At 49.4% G+C, this 24,108-nt stretch overlaps 1 protein-coding gene across 2 annotated transcripts in view; it reads right to left on the minus strand.

The window, feature by feature from the left end:
- The window catches only part of LOC148525693 (zinc finger CCCH-type antiviral protein 1-like), a 50,266-nt gene extending 37,482 nt beyond the window's left edge, over positions 1-12,784 (minus strand). Inside the window, exons 1-2 of one of the 2 annotated variants that reach the window (XM_088470603.1) lie at positions 12,210-12,783; positions 5,262-5,397 (exon numbers count right to left, since the gene is read on the minus strand). In XM_088470603.1, the coding sequence (XP_088326729.1) occupies positions 5,262-5,397; positions 12,210-12,502 (429 nt within the window). In that variant the 5' untranslated portion in view covers positions 12,503-12,783. Of the gene's footprint in view, positions 1-5,261; positions 5,398-12,209 lie in introns of both variants that reach the window. The other variant, XM_088470605.1, reaches the window with a different exon arrangement.
- Between the last annotated feature and the right edge of the window lie 11,324 nt (positions 12,785-24,108).

Genomic DNA, 24,108 nt, shown 5'->3' on the forward strand with positions numbered 1-24,108 from the left:
CCATTGTCATATATGCACCACACCTGCCTCCCCTTCTCACTAATGCCCCCAATCTCCCATTGTCACTAATGCCCCCAATCTCCCATTGTCATATATGCACCACACCTGCCTCCCTTTCTCACTAATGCCCCCAATCTCCCATTGTCACTAATGCCCCCAATCTCCCATTGTCATATATGCACCACACCTGCCTCCCTTCTCACTAATGCCCCCAATCTCCCATTGTCATATATGCACCACACCTGCCTCCCTTCTCACTAATGCCCCCAATCTCCCATTGTCATATATGCACCGCACCTGCCTCCCCTTCTCACTAATACCCCCCATCTCCCACTGTCATATATGCACCACACCTGCCTCCCCTTCTCACTAATACCCCCCATCTCCCACTGTCATATATGCACCGCACCTACCTCCCCTTCTCACGAATACCCCCCACCTCCCACTGTCATATATGCACCACACCTGCCTCCCTTCTCACTAATACCCCCAATCTCCCATTGTCACTAATGCCCACAATCTCCCATTGTCATATATGCACCACACCTGCCTCCCTTCTCACTAATGCCCCCAATCTCCCATTGTCATATATGCACCACACCTGCCTCCCTTCTCACTAATGACACCAATCTCCCATTGTCATATATGCACCACACCTGCCTCCCTTCTCACTAATGCCCCCAATCTCCCATTGTCATATATGCACCGCACCTGCCTCCCCTTCTCACTAATGCCCCCAATCTCCCATTGTCATATATGCACCACACCTGCCTCCCTTCTCACTAATGCCCCCAATCTCCCATTGTCATATATGCACCACACCTGCCTCCCCTTCTCACTAATGCCCCCAATCTCCCATTGTCATATATGCACCACACCTGCCTCCCTTCTCACTAATGCCCCCAATCTCCCATTGTCATATATGCACCACACCTGCCTCCCCTCTCACTAATGCCCCCAATCTCCCATTGTCATATATGCACCACACCTGCCTCCCCTTCTCACTAATACCCCCCACCTCCCACTGTCATATATGCACCACACCTGCCTCCCTTCTCACTAATACCCCAAACTACCATTGTCACTAATGCCCCCAATCTCCCATTGTCACTAATGCCCCCAATCTCCCATTGTCATATATGCACCACACCTGCCTCCCTTTCTCACTAATGCCCCCAATCTCCCATTGTCACTAATGCCCCCAATCTCCCATTGTCATATATGCACCACACCTGCCTCCCTTCTCACTAATGCCCCCAATCTCCCATTGTCATATATGCACCGCACCTGCCTCCCCTTCTCACTAATACCCCCCATCTCCCACTGTCATATATGCACCGCACCTGCCTCCCCTTCTCACGAATACCCCCATCTCCCATTGTCATATATGCACCACACCTGCCTCCCTTCTCACTAATGCCCCCCTTCTCCCATTGTCATATATGCATCACACCTGCCTCCCCTTCTCACTAATACCCCCCATCTCCCACTGTCATATATGCACCACACCTGCCTCCCCTTCTCACTAATGCCCCCCATCTCCCACTGTCATATATGCACCACACCTGCCTCCCCTTCTCACTAATACCCCCACTCTCCCATTGTCACTGTTGCCCCCAATCTCCCATTGTCACTAATGGCCCCCATCTCCCATTGTCATATATGCACCACACCTGCCTCCCATTCTCACTAATGCCCCCCATCTCCCACTGTCATATATGCACCACACCTGCCTCCCCTTCTCACTAATACCCCCAATCTCCCATTGTCATATATGCACCACACCTGCCTCCCCTTCTCACTAATACCCCCACTCTCCCATTGTCACTGTTGCCCCCAATCTCCCATTGTCACTTATACCCCCAATCTCCCATTGTCATATATGCAGCACACCTGCCTCCCCTTCTCACTAATGCCCCCAATCTCCCATTGTCACTAATGCCCCCAATCTCCCATTGCCACTAATACCCCCAATCTCCCATTGTCATATATGCACCACACCTGCCTCCCCTTCTCACTAAAACCCCCCATCTCCCACTGTCATATATGCACCGCATCTGCCTCCCCTTCTCACTAATACCCCCAATCTTCCATTGTCATATATGCACCGCACCTGCCTCCCCTTCTCACTAATACCCCCCATCTCCCACTGTCATATATGCACCACACCTGCCTCCCCTTCTCACTAATGACCCTAATCTCCCATTGTCACTAATGCCCCCAATCTCCCATTGTCACTAATGCCCCCAATCTCCCATTGTCATATATGTACCGCACCTGCCTCCCCTTCTCACTAATACCCCCCATCTCCCACTGTCATATATGCACCACACCTGCCTCCCCTTCTCACTAATACCCCCCATCTCCCATTGTCATATATGCACCACACCTGCCTCCCCTTCTCACTAATACCCCCAATCTCCCATTGTCATATATGCACCACACCTGCCTCCCCTTCTCACTAATGCCCCCAATCTCCCATTGTCATATATGCACCGCACCTGCCTCCCCTTCTCACTAATGCCCCCAATCTCCCATTGTCATATATGCACCGCACCTGCCTCCCCTTCTCACTAATGCCACCAATCTCCCATTGTCATATATGCACCACACCTGCCTCTCCTTCTCACTAATACGCCCATCTCCCATTGTCACTAATGCCCTCAATCTCCCATTGTCACTGTTGCCCCCAATCTCCCATTGTCATATATGCACCGCACCTGCCTCCCCTTCTCACTAATACCCCCAATCTCCCATTGTCACTAATGGCCCCCATCTCCCATTGTCATATATGCACCGCACCTGCCTCCCCTTCTCACTAATGCCCCCCATCTTCCATTGTCACTAATGCCCCCCATCTCCCATTGTCACTGATGCCCCCATACACTCTCCTTGTTGCCTCACTTCCATGGTCACATGTCATATAATACAACAGGAGAGGGGCGGGGTCATACGTGATTATATTCTCTCCTGCTGACCTATATGACCTCTACCATATTTCCTTTGTCCTTTTGCCTCAAACTTTGCCCCCATCTTATCGCCCACATGCACAACACCTGCCTCCCCTTCTCACTAATACCCCCAATCTCCCATTGTCATATATGCACCGCACCTGCCTCCCCTTCTCACTAATGCCCCCAATCTCCCATTGTAATATATATGCACCACACCTGCCTCCCCTTCTCACTAATACCCCCCATCTCCCATTGTCATATATGCACCACACCTGCCTCCCCTTCTCACTAATGCCCCCAATCTCCCATTGTCATATATGCACCACACCTGCCTCCCCTTCTCACTAATACCCCCAATCTCCCATTGTCATATATGCACCACACCTGCCTCCCCTTCTCACTAATGCCCCCAATCTCCCATTGTCATATATGCACTACACCTGCCTCCCCTTCTCACTAATGCCCCCAATCTCCCATTGTCACTAATGCCCCAATCTCCCATTGTCATATATGCACCGCACCTGCCTCCCCTTCTCACTAATGCCCCCAATCTCCCATTGTCACTAATGCCCCAATCTCCCATTGTCATATATGCACCACACCTGCCTCCCCTTCTCACTAATATCTCCAATCTCCCGTTGTTATATATGCACCACACCTGCCTCCCCTTCTCACTAATGCCCCCAATCTCCCATTGTCATATATGCACCACACCAGCCTCTCCTTCTCACTAATGCCCCCATCTCCCATTGTCATATATGCACTACACCTGCCTCCCCTTCTCACTAATGCCCCCAATCTCCCATTGTCACTAATGCCCCAATCTCCCATTGTCATATATGCACCGCACCTGCCTCCCCTTCTCACTAATGCCCCCAATCTCCCATTGTCACTAATGCCCCAATCTCCCATTGTCATATATGCACCACACCTGCCTCCCCTTCTCACTAATATCTCCAATCTCCCATTGTTATATATGCACCACACCTGCCTCCCCTTCTCACTAATGCCCCCAATCTCCCATTGTCATATATGCACCACACCTGCCTCCCCTTCTCACTAATGCCCCCATCTCCAATTTTCATATATGCACCACACCTGCCTCCCCTTCTCACTAATGCCCCCAATCTCCCATTGTCACTAATGCCCCCAATCTCCCACTGTCATATATGCACACCTGCCTCCCATTGTCACTAATGCCCCCAATCTCCCATTGTCACTAATGCCCCCAATCTCCCATTGCCACTAATGCCCCCAATCTCCCATTGCCACTAATGCCCCCAATTTCCCATTGTCACTAATGCCCCCAATCTCCCATTGTCATATATGCACCGCACCTGCCTGCCCTTCTCACTAATGCCCCCCATCTCCCATTGTCACTGATGCCACTCATCTCCCATTGTCACTAATGCCCCCCATCTACCATTGTCACTGATGCCACTCATCTCCCATTGTCACTAATGCCCCCCATCTCCCATTGTCACTGATGCCCCCCATCTCCCATTGTCACTAATGCCCCCCATCTCCCATTGTCACTAATGCCCATCTCCCATTGTCACTGATGCCCCCCATCTCCCATTGTCACTAATGCCCCCCATCTCCCATTGTCACTGATGCCTACCATCTCCCATTGTCACTGATGCCCCCATACTCTCTCCTTGTTGCCTCACTTCCATGGTCACATGTCATATAATACAACAGGAGAGGGGCGGGGTCATATGTGATTATATTCTCTCCTGCTGACCTATAGGACCTCTACCATATTTCCTTTGTCCTTTTGCCTCAAACTGTGCCCCCATCTTATCACCCACATGTTCCTAACTGTTGTGGTGTCGGAGGGCGCTGGTCCGGTCCGGTCTCGCACATGCTAAACGATAAAATGTCAGGACGTACAATACGTCACAGAAAATTACCCGATGGTTTTACCCAAATTCTACGACTGACCTCACACTGGATAATTTCTGTGGCTTGGGATGACATGAGGTCACTGTAGGGCACATTTGGGAAGCACAGAATAGGCGGTGTGTATAATTATGCAGAAATGCCGCCGTGTGACAGCCGAACGCACACATATGTGTAATTCCTGACTCTGGGACTGGGAACACCCGCTCAGTAGTCACTCAGTAGGCCACACCCTAAATCTGCCCAAGCCACACCCTGATCTACCAGAGCCACACCTATATTGGATCAGGCCACGCCCCATTATGGGTAGCTTACAAAAATACGGTCCTTAAAAATAGTACACAGCAAAAAAAAACGCCCGGCGTGTGCGCAATAGCCCTAATAGCGCCAATAGGTAACTCTCACCTCCGGTAGCATCTGGTTGTCATTCTGCAGCAGAAGAACCTTTAATTCCTGGTCATTCAGTCCGCTTATCTCATTAGACTTTAACACCATCTGATTGTGATCTGATAAAATATCATGGGACAACATGCACTGATACCTGAAACACAAACAAATAAAATATGACATTAGCTAAAGCTGAAGTTAAAAAAAAATTACACTGGGTCTGCAGGGGGCGCTGCCGCAACGGGGTCTGTAGCTAAGAGAGGTGCAATGCCAGGTCACCCTGCTGCCATGGCTCCTGCACGTTTTTACTGGACCCCCCCCCCCCTCCATACTATGAATAAGCTGCTATTCTGGTCACCTGAACGATCGCAGCCCCACCATTGCGACATTTACTATCCTAGAAAAATAAACATCTCAGTCAAAGATATAAAGTACCGTAATATAAAAATAAATAGGTATAGAAAGTAAAAAACGATATAGAATAATAGAGTAACCATCGGTCGCTAATATGAAACATAAAAATCTTTTTTTTTATTACATTTTATAATATAATGGTTGAGAATAAAAAAAAAAAAAAAAATTCCACCAAAATTAAAAAACTCATTTATAACAGTGAAAATAAATGTTAAAATGTCATTATAACTCACTGGCTAAAATTGATAAAATAACTACTACTCTCATGCAGAGGACTTGTGTCCAGCAAGGGGGAGTAGTGCTGTATTAATATATATATATATATATATATATATATATATATATATATGCAACAAAGGTTCCATAGCTCCAGACAAACAAAACAGAACACACAACACGCTACAACAATTACACAACTTTACATAAATACATGACTACAGTGTGCAATATAACTTTGTGGTCGGAGATTTTATATATATATATATATATATTTTATTTATTTTATTTATTAACAGTTTCTTATATAGAGCAGCATATTCCGTTGCGCTTTATAATTTGAAACATTGATAGAACAAAACAGGGTAATAACAGACAGACATAGAGGTAAGAGGGCCCTGCTTGCAAGCTTCCAATCTAAAGATATATATATATATATATATATATATATATATATATATATACACACACAGACACACACACACACACACCTAAAGTAAATCGGCCGGCACTCCACAAATGTGCATCAAATACCTGCCCTGGTGCCCTCCTAGATGTTCCTTAGAACAACCATACATGCAATAAATATATATATATATTTTTTTTTTTAAAACCGTCCACTTGCAGAGTAATCCACCAAGGGCTCAAACAGAGACGAGGCCAGCAATGATAACTTCAATGATAACACCAACAAGTTTCATCCAATAACAGCTGTTTCGGTCTCAACCGTCGTCAGGGGATAGCATGAACACAGTGCAAAGTGCAGCATAGACACACACATCCCTATTAGTGAAAGAAAAATGCTCACCTGTATGGTCACCAATGGAGATCGCGCCAAACCAGCCGCCCCAAACAAGCGTGCAGCACCGTCGCATGTCTCATGTCAGTGACGCTGGTCGGGATCCCAACCAGACGTCACTCGCGACCACGTGACACAGCAGCCGCCCAACAGGCCGGACGGCCAGGAAGCCGCTCAACATACCCATGGTGACCATCCAAACAAAACAACAAACAGTGCAGCAACAATAGACAGCTAACTGAATCATATATATATATATATTTATTTGTTTCTTTGCTGGCAAATATCTTCTCTCATGGTAAAGTTGCCAAATCTTATGGTTATTTAGTATCGAAAAAGTAATCTATTACACCACATAGCGACAATTTGTAAAATTCATTGGTTTGCTTGTCTATCTGTCCGGTTATGCATCTGGACAACCCTGCACAGATTGGGATGAAACCAATACGCAGTGGTCCAGTTGGATCCTGGCCAGGTTTTAGTGGAGTTAGGGTCCTGGTCGGACCTCCCGTTGGTGTACGCTGGGCAGAACTTTGACCCGGGGAGCCTGTTCTGGACCTGGATGGCTTTGGATGAAAACTTCAGAGAGGGGGCAATTGCTCTGGGATGCCTAATGGAGAGGTTCGGGTCCCCACAGGATGGATTTGGACGACATCACATAATAAAAAACTTAATAACTTGAAGATTTAAACCCGGGCAACGGGTTGCAGCTCATAAATGTCCCATGGAGGGCGAGTTCCTAGAAAAAATACATATTTTAATCAGAGTATAGGAGGGGTAGTCAGCAACATGAACCAGTCACCGGCCGCTGCTTGTCCCTGCCTGGAATCATCTGTAGAGCTTAAAGCAATAACAGGCGCAAGTGCGGGCTGGTAGCGCAGAAATGTAATCAGCAGTATGGAAAGTACCTAGTCATGGCGGTAGCCATACGTGGCGGTATCAGAAGGCCTCGTGACTCGGGTAGGCACGTGGGGTCAGGACTGCAGCCTAAGTAACCAGAGCTAAATAATGTCTGACTGTCTTAATAAAAGTTTGTAACGCGGATATTATCGGCACAACCTGCGCTCAGCCACCATGCGCCACGTAAATGCCGATCTCATTCTAAAGACTGGAACCAATCAGGCTCTACTTATGTTTACAGAATGTACTTGCTAAATGTTAGCTACAAGCTGATTAGTTGCTATGGGTAACTTCTCTACCAGTCCACTGCTTTATAAGGCCTGATACATTTGCCCTATAATCACTCTGGATATTTTCATGGGTATGTAGTCAGGAAGCCGGTTGTCGAAATGCCGACCGCCGGCTTCCCGACATTGAAATCCCGTCATGGGACTAACGATAGGCGTCTAAATACCGACGCCTATTACGCCGAAATCCCGACGCTCAGCATACCGATCGTAGGTAAGCCGAACTTAGGGTTAGACACCCCCCCCCCCGGAGGGTTAGAGTTAGGCTAGGGGATGGGGAGGTAATGGTTAGGCACCCCTGGGGGGATGTTAGGGTTAGGCACCCCCCCTGGGGTTAGGTTTAGGGTGGGAGGGGGGGTTAGGTTTAGGCACCCCCGGGGGGAGGTTAGCGTTAGGAACTCCCCCCCGGGAGGGTTAGGTTTAGGGTGCGTGGAGGGGGGGGGGGTTTGGTACCCCTGGGGGGATGTTAGGGTTAGGAACTCCCCCCGGGAGGGTTAAGGGGGGCATCCATTACACGATTTTAGCAGGCGATTGAACGATAACGACGTCTTTATCGTTCAATCGTTTAAAAATTGTTTATAAATCGTGCAGTGTTTGGTCGTTAATGATCAACGATGCGCGCTCCCGCTGGTCGTTTGATCGTCTCGTCAGTCGACCGAACATGCAGGTCAATTTCACTTGATCTATTAAAGATCGTTTGCAAATCGTTCAGACTGAAAGATAAAATATCAAGGGAAAAAATCAAGGGAAAATCGTTTAGAGATTGGACAGGGAGTAGATTGTTTAGTGGATGTGCCCCATTAGGTTTAGGGTGCGTGGAGGGGGGGTTAGGTTTAGGGTGCGAGGGGGTTAGGTTTAGGCACCCCTGGGGGAAGGTTAGGGTTAGGCATCCTCCCCCGGGAGGGTTAGGTTTAGGGTGCGTGGAGGGGGGGTTAGGTTTAGGCACCCCTGGGGGGAGGTTAGGGTTAGGCACTAGGGGGGGAGGTTAGGGTTAGTCACTAGGGGGGGAGGTTAGGGTTATGCACCCCTAAGGTAGGGTTAAAGTTGGGCGGGGGGAACAGGGTTAGGGATAGCGTTCATATTTAGCCTGTCGGGATCCCCATCTGCCGGCCTTCCAGCGTCGGTATTTCACCCGCCGGGCTCACGTCCGGCAGTATAACATACCGATTCCTTTTCATGTACTGCTTCGGCTGTGAGTTACCCGGTGACACTTGTACTTTTGGCTTTATAAGGAGCTTTGCAGCATTGCACAATACTCAGGGGCACAACAGGGCATTGTCGAGCGCCATGGAAAGATTTGGGTAAGGGCCCAGTGATGCCAATCTAGCCTCCATGGTTTTTCTTTTGAGGAAGGAGGGGCGACCAGATATCGCCAGGCCCCCCTTTTCTGTGGCTGCCACACCTCCACCCCCATTAACCACAGTGGTGCTAGTTCTGCCGGCTGTTCCACAGATTTGTCCTCTCCTGCACAATAGCCAGAAGCGACGTCTCCTGGATACACAAACATTTGCTCATGTGGGAGATGTGATGCAATCAGATATTATTAATACGTGCTGAATATCAGGGGTGTTACAGCTGGATTACTCCAACTCCAGATAACCGAACGGCGTAATCAGCGCGGTGTTATCAGGTCCGGGCTCTGTACAGTCAGCGTGTTATAATAATGAGCTACTGCTCACATCTCCCCCACCCAAAGCTACAGAGCGATCTCTGCATAAAGTGCCACCGGCAGTAAGGTGGCGCTGCCAACAGAGGGAAGGAAGGATAGAAATGGCCGAGGGCTTTAATTTGCAGATTAAACACTATTCTCTCCTCTTAGGAGCGTTCGGACACAAGAATAATAAATGTCCCCAAACCCTGTAATTCATCCCCATTCCCTTTCTTATGTATTCCAAGTGGATTAATAGGTCTACAATGAAAAGGTTGACAGTTAATGGGTCGACAGTATTTGGTCGACAGGGTTAAAAGGTTGACACGTTTTTTTTTTTTTTTTCTATTTTAGCCTAAACATGAAAAAACATGAAAAACTGTGTCGAACAATTTTTGTGTCGATTATTCTGAGACTGATCTTTTTGTGTATAAGTTAGTAGTTCCCAAACTTTTTCGAACCACAGCGCCCAGAACCCACTACCTGCCCCCTCTCTGTGTATAGCAGCGCTGTCAGTACCCACCTCCTGCCCCCTCTCTGTGTATAGCAGCGCTGCCAGTACCCACCTCCTCCCCCTCTCTGTGTATAGCAGTGCTGCCAGTACCCACCTCCTGCCCCCTCTCTGTGTATAGCAGTGCTGCCAGTACCCACCTCCTGCCCCCTCTCTGTGTATAGCAGTGCTGCCAGTACCCGCCTCCTGCCCCCTCTCTGTGTATAACAGTGCTGTCAGTACCCGCCTCCTGCCCCCTCTGTGCACAGCAGTGCTGTCAGTACCCACCTCCTGCCCCCTCTCTGTGTATAGCAGTGCTGTCAGTACCCACCTCCTGCCCCCTCTCTGTGTATAGCAGTGCTGCCAGTACCCACCTCCTCCCCCTCTCTGTGTATAGCAGTGCTGCCAGTACCCACCTCCTGCCCCCTCTCTGTGTATAGCAGTGCTGCCAGTACCCACCTCCTGCCCCCTCTCTGTGTATAGCAGTGCTGTCAGTACCCACCTCCTGCCCCCTCTCTGTGTATAGCAGTGCTGCCAGTACCCAACTCCTGCCCCCTCTCTGTGTATAGCAGTGCTGCCAGTATCCACCTTCTGCCCTCTCTGTGTATAGCAGTGCTGCCAGTACCCACCTCCTCCCCCTGTGTATAGCAGTGCTGCCAGTACCCACCTCCTGCCCCCTCTCTGTGTATAGCAGTGCTGCCAGTACCCACCTCCTGCCCCCTCTCTGTGTATAGCAGTGCTGCCAGTACCCACCTCCTGTCCCTCTCTGTGTATAGCAGTGCTGCCAGTACCCACCTCCTGCCCCCTCTCTGTGTATAGCAGTGCTGACACTACCCACCTCCTGCCCCCTCTCTCTGTGTATAGCAGTGCTGCCAGTACCCGCCTCCTGCCCCCTCTCTGTGTATAACAGTGCTGTCAGTACCCACCTCCTGCCCCCTCTCTGTGTACAGCAGTGCTGTCAGTACCCACCTCCTGCCCCCTCTCTGTGTATAGCAGTGCTGCCAGTACCCACCTCCTCCCCCTCTCTGTGTATAGCAGTGCTGCCAGTACCCACCTCCTGCCCCCTCTCTGTGTATAGCAGTGCTGCCAGTACCCACCTCCTGCCCCCTCTCTGTGTATAGCAGTGCTGTCAGTACCCACCTCCTGCCCCCTCTCTGTGTATAGCAGTGCTGCCAGTACCCAACTCCTGCCCCCTCTCTGTGTATAGCAGTGCTGCCAGTATCCACCTTCTGCCCTCTCTCTGTGCATAGCAGTGCTGCCAGTACCCACCTCCTCCCCCTGTGTATAGCAGTGCTGCCAGTACCCACCTCCTGCCCCCTCTCTGTGTATAGCAGTGCTGCCAGTACCCACCTCCTGCCCCCTCTCTGTGTATAGCAGTGCTGCCAGTACCCACCTCCTGTCTCTCTCTGTGTATAGCAGTGCTGCCAGTACCCACCTCCTGCCCCCTCTCTGTGTATAGCAGTGCTGCCAGTACCCACCTCCTGCCCCCTCTCTGTGTATAGCAGTGCTGCCAGTACCCACCTCCTGCCCCCTCTCTGTGTATAGCTGCTAATCATTACCCACCTCCTGCCCCCTCTCTGTGTATAGCAGTGCTGCCAGTACCCACCTCCTGCCCCCTCTCTGTGTATAGCTGCTAATCATTACCCACCTCCTGACCCCTCTCTGTGTATAGCAGTGATGCCAATACCCACCTCCTGCCCCCTCTCTGTGTATAGCAGTGCTGCCAGTACCCACCTCCTGCCCCCTCTCTGTGTATAGCAGTGCTGCCAGTACCCACCTCCTGCCCCTTCTCTGTGTATAGCAGTGATGCCAGTACCCACCTCCTGCCCCCTCTCTGTGTATAGCAGTGCTGCCAGTACCCACCACCTGCCCCTCTCTATGTACAGGTGCCAGTCTCTACCCACCTCCTGTCCTCTCTCTTTATATAGGATGCTGCCAGTCAGTACCCACCTCCTGCCCCTCTCTGTGTACAACTGCCAGTCAGTACCCACCTCTTGCCCCCTCTCTGTGTACAGCTGCCAGTCAGTACCCACCTCCTGCCCCCTCTCTGTGTATAGGATGCTGCCAGTCAGTACCCACCTCTTGCCCCCTCTCTGTGTATAGCAGTGCTGCCAGTACCCCTCCTGCCCCCTCTCTGTGTATAGGATGCTGCCAGTCAGTACCCACCTCCTGCCCCCTCTCTGTGTATAGGATGCTGCCAGTCAGTACCCACCTCTTGCTCTGCCTGCAGTTGCCCCGTAGGTAGCGCCGGCACAGGTGCAGTCTCCCGCACTCCTCCTCCTCCTCCTCCCCCTCGTTCTTCAGGTACCGGGGGCAGATCCTGATGGGGCTCTGGGCCAGGACCAGCTCTCCCACCTGGGGGAACCTCTGCGCCTCATCCTGCAGGATCAGCTCTATCTGCTCCGGGGGAAGCTCCAGCAGCTGCGTCAGTCTCTCCCTCGGCAGCCGCCCCCCGTGAGAGCACAGCAGCTTGGTCAGGAAGGCGGTGACCGTGGGGTCTGACATGGCCCTGGGCCCCCGGGGTCACCACCTACAGCCGGGGCCCAGCGATGGCCTCTGAGTGCTGGAGGAATAGGGAGGGACTGTCCCTGTGATGTCGGGACTGCACTGTTATTATCCCGGGGACGGGGCGGATCCTCCTCCTCTGACTGATCAGAGAAACGAAACTGAAACTGGCCCCAATTCTGTTGTGACAACTGCAGATTCCATTCTCCACAGTGATCTGACCCAGGCAGCATATGATGGTAGAGTGTCAGCTCTGCAGACAAGCTGCTGTCTCCTGTCTCCACAGTGATCTGACCCAGGCAGCATATGATGGTAGAGTGTCAGCTCTGCAGACAACCTTCTGTCTCCTCTCTCCACAGTGATCTGACCCAGCAAATGATGGTAGAGTGTCAGCTCTGCAGACAACCTGCTGTCTCCTCTCTCCACAGTGATCTGACCCAGCAAATGATGGTAGAGTGTCAGCTCTGCAGACAACCTGCTGTCTCCTCTCTCTACAGTGATCTGACCCAGCAAATGATGGTAGAGTGTCAGCTCTGCAGACAAGCTGCTGTCTCCTGTCTCCACAGTGATCTGACCCAGACAGCATATGATGGTAGAGTGTCAGCTCTGCAGACAACCTTCTGTCTCCTCTCTTCACAGTGATCTGACCCAGGCAGCATATGATGGTAGAGTGTCAGCTCTGCAGACAACCTTCTGTCTCCTCTCTCCACAGTGATCTGACCCAGCAAATGATGGTAGAGTGTCAGCTCTGCAGACAACCTGCTGTCTCCTCTCTCCACAGTGATCTGACCCAGCAAATGATGGTAGAGTGTCAGCTCTGCAGACAACCTGCTGTCTCCTCTCTCTACAGTGATCTGACCCAGCAAATGATGGTAGAGTATCAGCTCTGCAGACAAGCTGCTGTCTCCTGTCTCCACAGTGATCTGACCCAGCAAATGATGGTAGAGTGTCAGCTCCACAGACAACCTGCTGTCTCCTCTCTCTACAGTGATCTGACCCCAGCAAATGATGGTAGAGTGTCAGCTCCACACACAAGCTGATGTCTCCTCTCTACACAGTGATCTGACCCAGGAAACAATAGTAGAGTGTTAGCTCTGCAGACAACCTGCTGTCTCCTTTCTCCACAGTGAACATGTTGGAGATAAAGAGCAGGGGCGCCAAGAGGGGGGTGGGGGAGCGGGTACAAATTACCCGGGCCCGGCTTGCTGGAGGGGCCGGCGGGGGCCCAGGTCCGGCACTGCTCCCCCCCCCTCTTACATGACAGCAGCCCAGCACACGCTGCTGTGTGCTGGGCTGCACTGGGAGACTGCTTGCGGCTGGTAAGAAGTAGCCACAGCAGTCTCCTATGCCTGTGGGGGGGAGTGATCAAGCTGATCGCACCCCCCTATGGTTATGCGCTGGGCTGAGGGGGCTAAGAGCGCTCCCCTCCCCAGCGCGTAACTTGTTGTTTTAGTTTTTCCCTCGAAGGGGGCGTGGCCACTCCTCCCACTATTAGGCCGCGTCCCCTTGTACCCGGGCCCGCTGCGGCTCTCGGCGGGCCTGGCTGCAGTGGGAGACTGCTCGTAGCAGCTGGAGCAGTCTCCTATGCAGCGCCCCCCTCCCAGCGGGCAGCACCGTAAAATGTTTGGGGTTTTTTTTTCCTAAGGGGGCGTGGCCATGCGATAATTGCATTTAGTGAACCTCAAGACGTCCAGAAACCAAAGTCAAGAGCCAACTGGTGTGTGTGAAAGTCCAAGATAGACGAAGGGATTTTGCAATATTCAATTTTCACAAGTGTTCAATAAGGTTACATGTATAATTGGATGCATTTTGTGCCATAGGGCTCTATTTATTAACATTATTTTGACTAAAATAAAGTGAAAAAGGCTGTTTTGTGTTTTCACACCCTTTTCACATTAATTTAGTATCACCTATAGTTATTACAGGGCAATCGGAGTAGAATTCGTAAAATTCTACTCCAACCCCTAAGTATCACTTATTTTTAGTAAAGCAGATCACATTTCCCATAACTGTAATGGGAAATGTGATCCGACCATAGTTACTAAAAATAAATGTGAAAAAAATATCGGGGAAAGCCCTGTGATAATAAAGCCACCTGGAGGTGGCGTTATCCAGGGTTTTCCCCCGGTTACCGGCCTCCTGCCCTGCTCTAACGGGGAGAGCAGAGCCGGGAGTCGGTCCCAGTAATCAGCTGTGTGGTCTAAACAGACCACAAGCTGATTACTGTAAAAAAAAGAAGAAAAAAATAGTAAAAAAAAAAATTATTTAACTGACTCCAGGGACCGGTGATCGGGCCTCCGGTGATGTCTCCCCTCAGGTCAGCTGGTCTCCCATAGTGCACTGCTGCCCGGTCATCAGGTGATCGAGTCCCAGTGCAGTATGGGAGATCACCTGACCAGAGGCATGGAGAACATCACCGGAGGCCTGGAGCATGCAGGTAAGTGTAAGGGAGAGGGAGGGGGGTCCGCGATCGTGGGGGGCGGGGCTTAGTGGGAGGGGGCTTAGCGCCGGGGGGGTAGCAGCGGCGGCCGGTCGGCGCATGCGCAGGCACTTTGTCACAAGGGGATTCGCAGGGACAGAGCTTTATGGCAAGCTCTGTCCCTGCAAGGGATTTGTAGTAAATCCCGCAATGCGAATTCAGTCGTTAATATCACACTACAATCTGCATTCAATATGCGAATTGTAGTAAATAGAGCCCAAAGTCTCAGGCATATTGCACAGCTGCAGACCTGCACACACCCAGCAGGGGCAGTATATACAGGGCATAACTAGGGCTAGGCAAGAGGTCTCGGTGCAGGGCCTAGGTGACCCTTGCTACTCCATGGCACTAGCAGATGTCTTACAGGATGACCTGAACGGGTTGGGTACGGGATGCCGGTGCTCGGGAACTGGCAGCCAGAATCCTTACGCTGCCATCCTGACAGGGTTAGTAAACTGACACCCTAACCCTCCCACTATTGCCGAACCCTAACATTCTCCCTAACCCCAATACTTACCATCGAGATGCTTTCCCACAGCAGGGATTTCCACTACCTTCTGACTGGAACAGCACCCTGCAGTCTAGTGAGCTGCCTTGAGCAGAGCGCTGAGACATGAAGTTTGAAGTCTCCGTTACTTGGTCAGGAGTGCCGCCATTCCTGTGCCGCCATTCCTGTGTTTCTGTCACTTGGGTAAATATACCTGTATACTGTACATCTGCGAGTGCCGGCGTCCATCATTGCATTTGCTTGTGCTGGTAACGCCTCTACCTCACGGTGGTGTGTGATAGTGCTGAATAGGCACCACGATATTACTGACTATTATTAATATTACCTACGTCAGATACACCTACAAATCCTTCACTTCATTACCTGGGAGTTGTCGCTTCATGGACTTTTATTACAGTATTTGCACTGGACATTATATCCAGGCCCGCCAAGAGCCGTGGCGGGCCCCAGTAATAGGGGGCGTGGCCTAATTGTGGGAGGCGTGGCCATGCCCCCTTGCCGATAAAAAAAAAGATTTGCAGCGCCGCGAAGCGCTGGGGAGGGGGGGCGCTCTGAGCCCCCTCAGCCCGGCGCAAAGCCAGGGGGGGCGCGATCAGTGTGATCGCTCCCCCGCACAGGCATAGCAGACCGCTGTGGCTGCTGCTCAGTAGCCACGAGCAGTCTCCAACTGCAGCTCAGCACACTCTGTGTGCCGCCGGGCCCCTCAGGAAGCCCAGGCCCGGGTAATCTGTACCCGCTCCCCCCCCTCTCGGCGCCCCTGATTATATCAGCACCTATAGGCCCCCATACATCAGCAATCTGAGGCAATGACTATAGGCCCCCATACATCAGCAATCTGAGGCAATGACTATAGGCCCCCATACATCAGCAACCTGAGGCAATGACTATAGGCCCCCATACATCAGCAATCTGAGGCAATGACTATAGGCCCCCATACATCAGCAATCTGAGGCAATGACTATAGGCCCCCATACATCAGCAATCTGAGGCAATGACTATAGGCCCCCATACATCAGCAATCTGAGGCAATGACTATAGGCCCCCATACATCAGCAACCTGAGGCAATGACTATAGGCCCCCATACATCAGCAATCTGAGGCAATGACTATAGGCCCCCATACATCAGCAATCTGAGGCAATGACTATAGGCCCCCATACATCAGCAATCTGAGGCAATGACTATAGGCCCCCATACATCAGTAATCTGAGGCAATGACTATAGGCCCCCATACATCAGTAATCTGAGGCAATGACTATAGGCCCCCATACATCAGTAATCTGAGGCAATGACTATAGGCCCCCATACATCAGCAATCTGAGGCAATGACTATAGGCCCCCATACATCAGCAATCTGAGGCAATGACTATAGGCCCCCATACATCAGCAATCTGAGGCAATGACTATAGGCCCCCATACATCAGCAATCTGAGGCAATGACTATAGGCCCCCATACATCAGCAATCTGAGGCAATGACTATAGGCCCCCATACATCAGCAATCTGAGGCAATGACTATAGGCCCCCATACATCAGTAATCTGAGGCAATGACTATAGGCCCCCATACATCAGTAATCTGAGGCAATGACTATAGGCCCCCATACATCAGTAATCTGAGGCAATGACTATAGGCCCCCATACATCAGCAATCTGAGGCAATGACTATAGGCCCCCATACATCAGCAATCTGAGGCAATGACTATAGGCCCCCATACATCAGTAATCTGAGGCAATGACTATAGGCCCCCATACATCAGTAATCTGAGGCAATGACTATAGGCCCACATACATCAGTAATCTGAGGCAATGACTATAGGCCCCCATACATCAGCAATCTGAGGCAATGACTATAGGCCCCCATACATCAGCAATCTGAGGCAATGACTATAGGCCCCCATACATCAGCAACCTGAGGCAATGACTATAGCCCCCATACATCAGCAATCTGAGGCAATGACTATAGGCCCCCATACATCAGCAATCTGAGGCAATGACTATAGGCCCCCATACATCAGCAATCTGAGGCAATGACTATAGGCCCCCATACATCAGCAACCTGAGGCAATGACTATAGGCCCCCATACATCAGCAATCTGAGGCAATGACTATAGGCCCCCATACATCAGCAATCTGAGGCAATGACTATAGGCCCCCATACATCAGCAATCTGAGGCAATGACTATAGGCCCCCATACATCAGTAATCTGAGGCAATGACTATAGGCCCCCATACATCAGTAATCTGAGGCAATGACTATAGGCCCCCATACATCAGTAATCTGAGGCAATGACTATAGGCCCCCATACATCAGCAATCTGAGGCAATGACTATAGGCCCCCATACATCAGCAATCTGAGGCAATGACTATAGGCCCCCATACATCAGTAATCTGAGGCAATGACTATAGGCCCCCATACATCAGCAATCTGAGGCAATGACTATAGGCCCACATACATCAGCAATCTGAGGCAATGACTATAGGCCCCCATACATCAGCAATCTGAGGCAATGACTATAGGCCCCCATACATCAGCAATCTGAGGCAATGACTCTAGGCCCCCATACATCAGCAATCTGAGGCAATGACTATAGGCCCCCATACATCAGCAATCTGAGGTAATGACTATAGGCCCCCATACATCAGTAATCTGAGGTAATGACTATAGGCCCCCATACATCAGCAATCTGAGGCAATGACTATAGGCCCCCATACATCAGCAATCTGAGGCAATGACTATAGGCCCCCATACATCAGTAATCTGAGGCAATGACTATAGGCCCCCATACATCAGCAACCTGAGGCAATGACTATAGGCCCCCATACATCAGCAATCTGAGGCAATGACTATAGGCCCCCATACATCAGCAATCTGAGGCAATGACTATAGGCCCCCATACATCAGTAATCTGAGGCAATGACTATAGGCCCCCATACATCAGCAATCTGAGGCAATGACTATAGGCCCCCATACATCAGCAACCTGAGGCAATGACTATAGGCCCCCATACATCAGCAATCTGAGGCAATGACTATAGGCCCCCATACATCAGCAACCTGAGGCAATGACTATGGCCCCCATACATCAGCAATCTGAGGCAATGACTATAGGCCCCCATACATCAGCAATCTGAGGCAATGACTATAGGCCCCCATACATCAGTAATCTGAGGCAATGACTATAGGCCCCCATACATCAGTAATCTGAGGCAATGACTATAGGCCCCCATACATCAGCAATCTGAGGCAATGACTATAGGCCCCCATACATCAGCAATCTGAGGCAATGACTATAGGCCCCCATACATCAGCAATCTGAGGCAATGACTATAGGCCCCCATACATCAGCAATCTGAGGCAATGACTATAGGCCCCCATACATCAGTAATCTGAGGCAATGACTATAGGCCCCCATACATCAGCAATCTGAGGTAATGACTATAGGCCCCCATACATCAGTAATCTGAGGCAATGACTATAGACCCCCATACATCAGCAATCTGAGGCAATGACTATAGGCCCCCATACATCAGCAATCTGAGGCAATGACTATAGGCCCCCATACATCAGTAATCTGAGGCAATGACTATAGGCCCCCATACATCAGCAACCTGAGGCAATGACTATAGGCCCCCATACATCAGCAATCTGAGGCAATGACTATAGGCCCCCATACATCAGCAATCTGAGGCAATGACTATAGGCCCCCATACATCAGCAATCTGAGGCAATGACTATAGGCCCCCATACATCAGCAATCTGAGGCAATGACTATAGGCCCCCATACATCAGCAACCTGAGGCAATGACTATAGGCCCCCATACATCAGCAATCTGAGGCAATGACTATAGGCCCCCATACATCAGCAACCTGAGGCAATGACTATGGCCCCCATACATCAGCAATCTGAGGCAATGACTATAGGCCCCCATACATCAGCAATCTGAGGCAATGACTATAGGCCCCCATACATCAGTAATCTGAGGCAATGACTATAGGCCCCCATACATCAGTAATCTGAGGCAATGACTATAGGCCCCCATACATCAGTAATCTGAGGCAATGACTATAGGCCCCCATACATCAGCAATCTGAGGCAATGACTATAGGCCCCCATACATCAGTAATCTGAGGCAATGACTATAGGCCCCCATACATCAGCAATCTGAGGCAATGACTATAGGCCCCCATACATCAGCAACCTGAGGCAATGACTATAGGCCCCCATACATCAGCAATCTGAGGCAATGACTATAGGCCCCCATACATCAGCAACCTGAGGCAATGACTATGGCCCCCATACATCAGCAATCTGAGGCAATGACTATAGGCCCCCATACATCAGCAATCTGAGGCAATGACTATAGGCCCCCATACATCAGTAATCTGAGGCAATGACTATAGGCCCCCATACATCAGTAATCTGAGGCAATGACTATAGGCCCCCATACATCAGCAATCTGAGGCAATGACTATAGGCCCCCATACATCAGCAATCTGAGGCAATGACTATAGGCCCCATACATCAGTAATCTGAGGCAATGACTATAGGCCCCCATACATTAGCAATCTGAAAACCACGATTGAACAATTTGAAGATTTATTGCCTGATTTTAGGATTTCCCAATCTAGCAATCTGCGCCCATACACTACAGATCTTTTTCAGTGATTTGCAGATCGATTGCAGCAAACACAGATCTGCCAATCTTGAAAGGTCCATAATTTTGCTAGAAATGGTCTGCAAATCTGCTGTTCATGTCCATACACTAGCAATCTACAGCCCCAATACATCTGTGACATCCAACATGTTGTACAATCTGATTAAACAATACCAATCACTTTTTGGTTGCATTCTGCGATCTGTGAAGCCTCATACATTGCAGATTTCTATACACAATCGATTGCAAATTGCAGAATTGCCACAATCGATTGCTGATGTATGGGGGGGGGCCTTAACACACTGAAATGGAGAAAGGACATCGACGGGTTAATCTGACACCAGGTGCAAAGTTCAGTCTTAGTGAGTCTGAGGCTGGATATGAATTGCTGGAGTTAAGGCCCCCATACATCAGCAATTGAACGCAGCAATCGTGCAATTTGCAATCGATTGTGTATAATAATCTTTCCCTTTTTCAATCGATTGTGGCAATTCTGCAATCGATTGAAAAAGGGAAAGATTTTTATACACAATCGATTGCAAATTGCACGATTGCTGCAATCAATTGCTGATGTATGGGGGCCTTTACCTGTGCTCAGGAACAATATAAGCGTTAATTGTCTGTTACTAAAAGCAAAATTGCTGATTTTGAGGCTTCACATTATAACACGTTGCTATTGGATACCCCTAGTGACTGGTTGAATAAATCGACACAACAAGTTGATAAATGCAAAGCTGATATGATACATTTTAAAAATGATAAAATCCTAAAGTGGACCAGGACTATGAGTTTCAACGTGTATATGGGTGGCCTATGGGTATACATACTCGTCAGCAGGAAAGACCACTTTCCAGACGTACGCACCAACGACATCCTATAGATACTTCTGGGGATACCACCCTTTAGTGACAGTGATAGCCAGTCTTCCAACAATGCAGGACATGGGCCCTCATTCAGAGCCGCTCGTTAGCGGCAGTACGCTCGTTCCGAGCGATGTTTGCACATCTGCGCATGCGTACGGTTTTTAGTACGCATGCGCGAACCAGTCAGTGCGGCCGAAAATCGTTTGTACGCTATATAGCGAGTGCCTGCTATTTTGAGTGACAGAATGAGGCGTATGTGGGTGGTAACAGGGGATGGTGCTTGAAAATGGGGAGTGGAGATCCGAACGCAGGCGTGCTTAAAGGTCAAAACGGGCGTTTTATGGGTGTGTATATTTAAAACAGCAGCGTCATTGACCACATCACTGGGTTATTTTAGAGCCAGAACTGCTCGCAAATTTGTGGTAGCAAACACCAACCACAAGAATAGCGAGCAGTTCATACGCTGGTCGATGTACTCGATTAATCTAATAAATAGCGGACATGATGTAGGATGCGAGCGGCCAGGGGGCGTTTTTAACAAATAAACGAGCGTATGTTTTGCTCGCTCGTTCAGACTTAGAGGTGTGAACAGACTACAATGTGCGTACGGATCATTTGAATAGCCACCCCTTGTTTTTAAACGAACGACCGCAAATAGCGAACGGCTCTGAATGAGGGCCTTGGGTCTAAGCTAGCAACCTTTAGGGGTTCGCACAAGGACCCAGTGACATGGGTATGGGTCCAGATGCAAGCCCACAAGGAGAGGAGAGCAAAATAAGAGGCAGGGCTGCTTCCAAAAAAACTCAGATCCAACGTAAGCTTAACAGGGGTATTCAATATGGGAGCGATAACATCGTTTTTGCGTTAATATCGCATTTATGACGTCATTATCGCAGGTTTTAGTTTTACACCGTATTCAATTTCAAAGGGCTCTATTTACTACAATCCGCATTTGTAATGTTGTACTGTGATATTACCGACTGAATTCGCATTGCGAATTCAGGCAATATCACAGGGATTTACTACAAATCCCTTGCAGGGACAGAGCTTGCGATAAAGCTCTGTCCCTGCGAATCCCCCTCGGAGACTTATCACGGTATTTTCGAAAAAAATACCGTGATTAAGTGCCCGCGCATGCGCCAACCGGTCAGCGCTGCTATCCCCCCTCCGGCGCTAAGCCCCGCCCCCGCGATTGCGGAACCGCCGCGACCGCCCCTCCCCCCCGCGACCCCCCTCTCCCTGCATGCTCCAGGCCTCCGGTGATGTTCTCCATTCCTCCAGTCAGGTGATCTCCCATACTGCACTGGGACCCGATCACCTGATGACCGGGCCGCAGTGCACTGTGGGAGACCAGCTGACCGGAGGGGAGTCATCACCGGAGGCCCGATCACCGGTCCCTGGAGTCAGTTAAGTAATTTTTTTTTACTATTTTTTTTTTTTCTTTTTTTACAGTAATCAGCTTGCAGTCTGTATAGACCATACAGCTGATTACTGGGACCGACTCCCGGCTCTGCTCTCCCCGTTAGAGCAGAGCAGGAGGCCGGTAACCGGGGGAGACCCTGGATAACGCCACCTCCAGGTGGCTTTATTATCACAGGGCTTTCCCCGATATTTTTTTCACATTTATTTTTAGTAACTATGGTCGGATCACATTTCCCATTACAATTACAATTATGGGAAATGCGATCTGCTTTACTAAAAATAAGTGATACTTAGGGGTTGGAGTAGAATTTAATGAATTCTACTCCAATTGCCCTGTAGTAACTATAGGTGATACTAAAATAATGTGAAAAGGGTGTGAAAACACCCTTTTTCACTTTATTTTAGTAAAAATAATGTTAATAAATAGAGCCCAAAGACTTTTCGCAGGTTAGAAAAGTCTTTGATAAAAAACGGGGATAACTTTTCACCATTGAATAGGTGTCGAAAAAAAGTGCAGAATTGGGGTTTAGGGGTGCAGGCTTAAAAAAATAGCCTGCACCCCTGGGAATGACATTTAAAAAAGAACTGTGTCAAAAAAAGTTTTTTAAAAAAATAGGGACACCCCAAAAATGTAATAAAAAAATTGGGGTGGAAAAAAAAAAATGGGAAAAAATTGATTAACAATAGGGAAATAGGTTCAGGGCTATTCTGCAAGTATGCGGCACGTGTTTTCTAGAATAGATTTATAGCGGCAGGTGTATTCTAGAGTAGATTTATAGCGGCAGGTGTATTCTAGAGTAGATTTATAGCGGCAGGTGTATTCTAGAGTAGATTTATAGCGGCAGGTGTATTCTAGAGTAGATTTATAGCGGCAGGTGCACAAATGCAGAATTTTTAAAAACTTACTTTAGGGACTTAAAAATATGCTAGTACCCATTTTCATGTACCCCAAAATTGATGGGACCACTTAAAAAAATGAAAAAAATAACCTAAGTGCACTTCTTCAATGTCGGGAAAAAGCACCTGCTGCGGCTATTTAAATCCCCGACTTTCATTTAAAGGCTAAAACGGAGGTACCCATAGTGATCCCCCATGTTTTTTACAACTTTAGGGGGGTCCTACAATTTTTTTAAGGAAAAATTCGTAACTTTACGCAAATCCAACTTCGCAGGCTCCCGTTTTCGTTAATTTCATATTGAATACGGGGATAAGCGGGCGCGCGCCCGATACTTTAACGCAGGTAAATTCTCCGATATGAAACGTAAACTTCGACAGCGAAGTTTACGTTTCATATTGAGTACCCCTCTTAATCTTTAATTTGTGTTCTCGTCAGTTCACAGGAAGTGAAAATAAAGTTTTGATTCCTTACAAAGATAACTGAGGTTTGCAAAGAATAGAGGGTCTGATTCAGACCCGGACGCTATTTGCGGACGCTCGTTCTTAAAAAGGGGCCGGATATGTAAATTGAGCGCTCGCTCTTTGCGGTCTGTTGACGCCTCTATGTCTGAGCGAGCGTCCGAAAAATGCGCTCGCTATTTTCTAAAGACGCCCCTTTGCCGTTCGCATCATACGTCATCTCTGCTATTATTAGATTAATCGGGAACATCGAAAGGAGTCTGAACTGCTCGCAGTGCTTGTGGTAGGATTTACTTCCCGCAATCACTGCGAGCAGTTCAGGC

This window comes from Taudactylus pleione, unplaced genomic scaffold (genome assembly GCF_031769625.1).
Source record: "Taudactylus pleione unplaced genomic scaffold, aTauple2 ptg000101l, whole genome shotgun sequence".
Lineage (NCBI taxonomy): Eukaryota > Metazoa > Chordata > Amphibia > Anura > Myobatrachidae > Taudactylus > Taudactylus pleione.